The sequence below is a fragment of the Haliotis asinina genome, chromosome 4 (assembly GCF_037392515.1).
Source record: "Haliotis asinina isolate JCU_RB_2024 chromosome 4, JCU_Hal_asi_v2, whole genome shotgun sequence".
NCBI classification, from domain to species: domain Eukaryota; kingdom Metazoa; phylum Mollusca; class Gastropoda; order Lepetellida; family Haliotidae; genus Haliotis; species Haliotis asinina.
Window position 1 is genome coordinate 21,495,346 of NC_090283.1, and position 8,749 is coordinate 21,504,094.

Consider the following 8,749-nt stretch of genomic DNA (forward strand, 5'->3'; position numbering starts at 1 on the left):
TGAGAGAAATTCTTGATATGAACACGTACCCTCGTGTGTTCCCTTATTTGTTTACATGAGTATATGATAAAAGTACTACGTGATTCCGAACGTGTGAACACTATGTGGAACATATGAACACAACAAAATAGTTCTGATAATTGTACCAGGTGTTTGAGGAAAGACCGCCACAAACTCATAGAAAAGCAAGCCAAGATTGAGTCCACGGTTTTCACACCCGGTCACAGGTAGGCTCGATCCCAACACCTCCACCTCGCTGCATTACTAGCCTGGCGTTTTAGCCAGCATCGCGTACCCAAATTGGAAAAGGCAACGTGTAATCAACCGAGTCGCCGAGACTGACACACAGTTCATTAAGCCGCCACTTCCAACAAACATGGGTACCATGGATTCAGTTCATGTGGCACATCCATCAGCAGGATTCAAGTCACAGCCTGACAAAACAATTCTACATTCATAATAAAATTAATGATTAAACAACACGTCGAGGACACGTATAATATCACAAATAAAGATATAAATCTAACATATGACCCTCAACATATTTCAGTCTTACAGAAAATACAATAAGAAAAAGGACTGACTGACTCTAGATGAACACATTCCCAACACTGGGTATATAAACTGATCGTAGTGACCATGCATGTCGAGATGTTTTGTTCAGGTGGGTCTTTATATTATTATTTTTTATTTGCACATTTTTTCAAAGTACCGGTCACATGTTACATGTTGTAATCAACAAAATCGTAGGTAATAATTTCCATGGTCTTAATGTTTCCAAGAGAATATGCAGGGCTGAATTCAAAGAGTGCTATCCTACTTGCACCAGGTGCAGCCTATGACAGGAACCCAGCTGCACCAGCCAAATTCCAAAACTCCAGTTATAGAATAGTGTGTAAAACATCAGTGGTTTCTGTGTATATAAACTTGATGTAGTTACCATGAAACCATAGCAACACGATGACAACGCTGATCCCTGTTTACATGAATTGTCTTAGCCGAGAAGTGTCCATGAACAGCTTTGCTACGGTGTCATAGCTATTCAAAGAGTAGGAGAAAGAGGAGCTGACATACGTACGCTTATAATTTTAGACTAGATGTTGCTGTATTTCTTAAAGACTTGCACCTTGTACAAGTTAGACTCATAAGTAGGTTCATTTGGTAATATTGGGCCGCAGTAGTGCAAGTAACAAAGCATTAAATTAAACCCTGACATGTATTCACCGGGTATGTGATGGTGTTAATGTCATAAGCATACATGTATATTGCTCTACAGTCTTTGTTTATGTTCAGCGTTAGATATTGACTATATCCAAAGCAGGTAGTACATTACTAAGCAAATAAAGTATGTAGTGATGACAAAAACTTTGTAAACTTATCATATGAACAAATTGTAAAAGTGATACTTTGTGAGACATAATAGTACTGGCAGCAGATTCTAAAAGTATTCTTTTGATCTGGTGTTTTTCAATATTTTCGATTCCCAAAGAGTGTTCGTTTAGTATGAAGCAACATTATGTTCAAAGGATCATTCGATTTCCTTTAATCCAAATAGTACGATTTGTGGGGTAAGTTTAATTCTTATTTCAGCATCAAACATGAGGCACTCTTCACTTTTCTTCCAAAGTCTACTTATGAAATTACAGTCCCTAAATGTGTAAAATAGTTTCACTGGAAATTTTACAATAGCTACATGGGATGATTCACTGGCTTTAATTTTATGTTGATAATAGTTTGTGCCCAAGATATTGTTAATAATGTTCATTTAGAGACATCTTAATTCTGTACTCTGTGTGCATCTAAATGGAATAATGTCGTAGGTTCTCCAATCTGATTCATCAATGATAGTTTCAAGTATGGTTTCCCATTTAAAATTTGAAGCTGATTTTTAGAATTTGACGGGAAAAGAGTGATATAAAACAACTTGCTACCCATATCAGACTGTAACAGTGTATGAATGTAGTGCTATAGGCAGTTCTAATGTTAAGCAGTCTGAATTAAGGGTAGCAAGAGTATAATATTTTTGTCGGTGTTTAACAAAACTGATCATACTTTGATAAGAAATTTAGTTACATATTCATTAAAATCTAAATATTTTCCATCATTAGCCAATAGATCTTTGACTGACCTTATTCCTTTTTTCTACCAATCTGAGTAGAAAGGTGTTTGATTACCAGTCGCTAGTTGTTGAATCGCAAAGGAAATGTCAGTGAGTGAGTGAGTTTAGTTTTACGCCGCACTCAGCAATACTGGCGGCGGTCTGTAAATATTGGCGTTAGTCACCTTTCAGGACATGTATGGGTTACTGATGGCCAGTCCTATTGAAACATTGATAGATCTGAACTTTCGTTTTTTTTTATTGTAATCCTAATGCGTGATTTTTTGGAGTAAATTACACGGTAGCTTCACTGGGGACTGAAAGTCAGTATTAATGACAGAAATGTAACATTGTTTTTTTACAGTGAGTGAATGAGTGAGTTTAGTTTTACCCCACACTCGGCAATATTCCAGCTATATGGCGGCGGTCTGTAAATAAATGAGTCTGGATCAGACAATCCAGTGATCAACAACATGAGCATGTATATGCACAATTGGGAACCAATGGCATGTGTCAACCAAGTCAGCGAGCCTGACCACCCGATCCCGTTAGTAGCCTCTTACGGCAAGCAGAGTCACCTTTTATGGCAAGCATGGGTTGCTGAAGTCCTATTCTAGCCCGGGACCTTCACGGGCCAAGGAAACGTCAGAAATTCCTCAACACATGGTGGTTGTTCCCATAAGGTTTTGCTGAGATGTTGTTTAACGCCGTAGTCAGCAATAATCCAGCTATATGGCAGCAGTTATTATGTAATCGAGTCTGGATCAGACAGTCCAGTGATTGACACCATGACCATGGATTAACATGTGTCAACAGAGTCATTGAATCTGACCACCAGATTCCCCTTAACCATCTCTTACGACAATCATGGGTTGGGTGAAGACCCGTTGTAACCCGGATCTTCACGGGTCAACAAATATTTGACAACGGTGGTTGATACGATGTTCTTTAACTGGCATGGACTTACGATACTCTCTCAGGAGCTGGCATGCCTGAATAAAGAAATATGATATTTATATTATGAATAAATATGACACCTTTCTCAATCCCCATTGAAAGTTGTGAATTGGAATAAAATAAATTGAGTTATAAATTAAAGACATTTGAAATATTGGCAATATCATAGTAACATTAGTTGTTATAACAATGAATGAATACTTACAGAAGGCAATGTATCCGATGAACGAAATCAGAGTTAGGAACACCGCAATGCATTTTCGATTGGCCATCGCTGTAAAATTATGAAAAAAACCCCCAAATAATGAGTAAGTACTTAACATGTAGAATGCGTATCGCCAGGGCCAAGGAGTCGGGGAAACTAGTGGTTGAAGCGTTCTCTCGAAGGGTTTCCCTAGGAAATGCATTGACCCAATTGTAATCACACACATCAATCTGTGCAATTTGGATACGATTACGAGTATTCACCAATTAAAGCAACCAGACAGCCCGATGCCGAAATTCATAAGCATGAGTAACTTCTCATTCGGATCTTCATATGTGTGTGAGTGATTGAGAGCGTGAGTGAGTTTATATTTAAAGTCAAATCGGGTGTAATTCAGCCATATAGTGACTATGAGAGTTCCATATGAAAACCGACGTAGCTGATGTAAATATCTGTCAACGGCGGACAGCAGATAGCTATAATACTATCACAGACAAACATTTCAAACTAGCATGTAATCATAGAACGATATCACTACACAAAACAATATGACAATGGACTATAGACCGCCAGTCATTGAAGGTAGATCACCGTTCTGGGTTCTCTAGGGACTTACAGACTGACTGCTTCGTGCATGGACACACTAGGGACTGACTGCATCAGTCACTAGCGATAACTGGTACGTGTAACAAAAATCAAAATCACATTACTGCGTTTTAAAATTCTGGGATGGATAAGAATACTTCAGATTATGACCATTATACGTCATCATCGACGGGAGTGCAGGGAATATGGTCATGACGAGCGTCATTAGCAGCAGAAGAGCTGTAAATATTGGCATGACTAGTGTCATCATCGACAGAAGTGCTGTACATATTGGCATGACTAGTGTCATCATCGACAGAAGTGCTGTACATAGTGGTACGACAAGCGTCATCATCGACAGAAGTGCTGTAAATATTGGCTTGACTAGTGTCATCATCGACAGAGGTGCTGTACATATTGGCATGACTAGTGTCATCATTGACAGAAGAGCAGTTAATATGAGCATGACGAGCGTCATTAGCAGCAGAAAAGCTGTAAATATTGGCATGACGAGTGTCATCATCGACAGAAGAGCTGAACATATTGGCATGACTAGTGTCATCATCGACAGAAGTGCTGTACATAGTGGTACGACAAGCGTCATCATCGACAGAAGTGCTGTAAATATTGGCTTGACTAGTGTCATCATCGACAGAGGTGCTGTACATATTGGCATGACTAGTGTCATCATTGACAGAAGAGCAGTTAATATGAGCATGACGAGCGTCATTAGCAGCAGAAAAGCTGTAAATATTGGCATGACGAGTGTCATCATCGACAGAAGAGCTGAACATATTGGCATGACTAGTGTCATCATCGACAGAAGTGCTGTACATAGTGGTACGACAAGCGTCATCATCGACAGAAGAGCTGTAAATATTGGCTTGACTAGTGTCATCATCGACAGAGGTGCTGTACATATTGGCATGACTAGTGTCATCATCGATAGAAGTGCTGTAAATATTGGCATGACTAGTGTCATCATCGACAGAGGTGCTGTACATATTGGCATGACTAGTGTCATCATCGACAGAAGAGCTGTACATATTGGCATGACAAGTGTCATCATCGACAGAAGAGCTGTACATAGTGGCACGACGAGTGTCATCATCGACAGAACAGCTGTAAATATTGGCATGACTAGTGTCATCATCGACAGAGATGCTGTACATAGTGGTACGACGAGTGTCATCATCGACAGAAGAGCTGTACATATTGGCATGACTAGTGTCATCATCGACAGAAGTGCTGTACATAGTGGTACGACGAGTGTCATCATCGACAGAGGTGCTGTAAATATTGGCATGACTAGTGTCGTCATTGACAGAAGTGCTGTACATATTGGCTTGACTAGTGTCATCATCGACAGAGGTGTTGTACATATTGGCATGACTAGCGTCATCATCGACAGAAGAGCTGTACATAGTGGCACGACGAGTGTCATCATCGACAGAAGAGCAGTTAATATGGGCATGACGAGCGTCATTAGCAGCAAAAGAGCTGTAAATATTGGCATGACTAGTGTCATCATCGACAGAAGAGCTGTAAATATTGGCATGACTAGTGTCATCATCGACAGAGGTGCTGTACATAGTGGCACGACAAGTGTCATCATTGACAGAAGAGCTGTAAATATTGGCTTGACTAGTGTCATCATCGACAGAGGTGCTGTACATATTGGCATGACTAGTGTCATCATCGACAGAGGTGCTGTAAATATTGGCATGACTAGTGTCATCATCGACAGAAGAGCTGTAAATATTGGCATGAGTAGTGTCATCATTGACAGAAGTGCTGTACATAGTGGTACGACGAGTGTCATCATTGACAGAAGAGCAGTTAATATGGGCATGACGAGCGTCATTAGCAGCAGAAGAGCTGTAAATATTGGCATGACGAGTTTCATCATCGACAGAAGAGCTGTAAATATATGCATGACTAGTGTCATCATCGACAGAAGAGCTGTAAATATTGGCATGACTAGTGTCATCATTGACAGAAGTGCTGCACATAGTGGTACGACGAGTGACATCATCAACAGAAGAGCTGTAAGTATTAGCACGACGAGTGTCATCATCGACAGAGGTGCTGTAAATATTGGCTTGACTAGTGTCATCATCGACAGAAGAGCTGTAAATATTGGCATGACTAGTGTCATCATTGACAGAAGTGCTGTACATACTGGCATGACTAGTGTCATCATCGACAGAGGTGCTGTACATAGTGGCACGACTAGTGTCATGATCGACAGAAGTGCTGTACATAGTGGCACGACTAGTGTCATCATCCACAGAAGTGCTGTAAATATTGGCATGACGAGTGTCATTAGCAGCAGAAGAGCTGTAAATATTGGCATGACGAGTTTCATCATCGACAGAAGAGCTGTAAATATTGGCATGACTAGTGTCATCATCGACAGAGGTGCTGTACATACTGGCATGACTAGTGTCATTATCGACAGAGGTGCTGTACATATTGGCACGACTAGTGTCATGATCGACAGAAGTGCTGTACATAGTGGCACGACTAGTGTCATCATCGACAGAAGTGCTGTAAATATTGGCATGACGAGTGTCATTAGCAGCAGAAGAGCTGCAAATACTGGCATGACGAGTGTCATCATCGACAGAAGTGCTGTAAATATTGGCGTGACGAGTGTCATTAGCAGCAGAAGAGCCGTAAATATTGGCATAACGAGTGTCATCATCGACAGAAGTGCAGGGAATATGGCATTGACGAGTGTCATTAGCAGCAGAAGAGCTGTAAATATTGGCTTGACGAGTGTCATCATTTAAAGAAGTGCTGTAAATATTGGCATGACGAGTGTTATCGTCGGCAGAGGTGCAGGGAATATGAACACAACAGATTTGTCCAGCCTGGATCTTCAAGAGACACTGAATTTAGAAAACATTTGTGACATCCCGTTGTTTGCTCGCTCCATTACATTTCATGAATGGAGCGATGTGTACCAGTTCTGTAAGACCTTGATAGTTCGTACTCTTTACCACACGTTATAAAATTACCAATAATGTAACTTATGTAGGGTAATATCCTCGCAACTCTCCATTTCTTAAACACAATGTGCCTAGGACCGTCCGAGACCTCGGCTCCATTATCTTTCAGGAATGGAGAGTTACAGTATATATTGACAATACATATTTCCTAAGGTTTCAGTTATACTCGCAGACGGACATGCCTTTACCACGATCACAGATCTACCAGTATTACTTCCAGATACGCTGAGTGCGGCGTAAAACTAAACTCACTCACTCACTCACTCACTTGCAGATACTATCTAACCGTATTGTTAACGTTTACACAGAGAAAGCATGAGTGATTGAGTGAGTGAATTTAGTTTTACGCCGCAATCAGCAATATTCCAGTTATATTGCGGAAGTCTGTAAACAATCGAGTCCCATTCCCATCCTTTAACACTGCACTGTGGATACCTGAGTCTAAGGTACCCTTAGTGCAGTGTTAGAGAATGGTAGTTAACCATAGTAAAGGTTGTTTTGTGAAAGGTGCCCCTGGTACTAATGTTGTAGAATAGCAGGATATATATAGATTACAATGGCCTTTACTGGTAAGTAGCCCTGGGTGAGATGCTTGCGCACTGAGACACTTACGGCTGTTTTACTGGAGATCCAAGGTTAGTTTAGATGCTTTCTCCGTGAGGACATCATGCTCATTTAGATGTCACAAGATCAAACAATTTAAAATGTTAAAATTTAATCTGTCATTGTATGCGACTTCTTCGTGGTTATTTTAATCAATCTTGTCAAAGAAACATATTAACTAAATCAGTGTTTACTAAAACGGACCTGCTTACAGAGGACCTTTGTCCTGATACACTTTTACCGAGGACTTCTTTCCTACAAGCTAGTGAAACAGTGAGTAAGTGAGTTTAGTTTTACGCTGCATTCGACAATATTCCAACTACAAGTGTATTGCGGTGGTCTGTAAATAATCTACTAAGGACCACACAATCCAGTGATCAACAATATGAATATCGATCTACGCCACTGGAAGTTTTAAAAAATGAACAGGTTTGTTGATATACGCCGCAAGTCCCATTACATTCAAAACATTACAGTGTCCTGATTGCTGAGTGTCCGGATTATATCATGTACTCAATTCTACCAAAGGGATTACTACTTGTTACTTGAGATATACATCAATAAATCATCAGCTCATAGTACACGTTTACAACCACAACAATAAATCGGATCAATATTTCTCATTGATCAGCACTCTGCCTGTAGTGGGGGTTTATTTAAAGAAGCTTAACACAGGAACACTCTCTATTGGTTTTAGCGACAAGTACGCGTTACACCTTTAATATGACCGGCTGTCGACAAGAGCGTTTGGCGTGAGGGGTTGTGGTTATCGTAAACGTGTTAAGTGTTAACTACCGGGACAGCGACAAAAGACGATTTATCATCTCATCTAGAAAATTATTCGGGTGCTAAGGGAAATCAAGCTGCTTAGACCGTGTTAAAACTTAATTAAACATGAGTGATCCAACGAACCCGTGACACATACATAATTATCAAGTACACTGACTGTTCTGTTAAGGCTGTTTCGATGCAGTCGTTGTTTGCCGTCGTGTCGTGGCCCTCTTATAACGTAATTAATCTTCATGACAGGTTAAATACTCTTCAAGATAATGTTTGACGAGGTTTGAACGTGAAGGTGCTTTGACAGCCGTAAGCGTTGTTACAGCACCCTCTAAACCGTATGTAATAAATCAACAATGATCAAGGTAATTACAAACCGATATGTACATTTCCGTGATTCATTAGAAATCACTGCAATACTTTCGGTACTGTATCGATCCGTGAAGACCTGGCTAGGAATTGGCCTTCATCTTTGCCCGAAGTGGCGACTAACGGGATTGGGTGATC

General features: G+C 40.3%; 1 protein-coding gene across 1 annotated transcript; it reads left to right on the top strand.

Moving 5' to 3' along the window:
• Nucleotides 1–4,099: 4,099 nt before the first annotated feature.
• LOC137280841 (autotransporter adhesin BpaC-like) lies at nt 4,100–6,640 on the top strand. Its single transcript, XM_067812037.1, has one exon. It carries the CDS (start codon nt 4,100–4,102, stop codon nt 6,638–6,640), a length of 2,541 nt encoding a protein of 846 aa, XP_067668138.1.
• The last annotated feature ends 2,109 nt before the right edge of the window (nt 6,641–8,749 follow it).

Excerpts from the sequence above, each read along its gene's own strand:
- LOC137280841 (XM_067812037.1), top strand. The coding sequence starts at position 4,100 with ATGACTAGTGTCATCATCGACAGAAGTGCTGTACATATTGGCATGACT.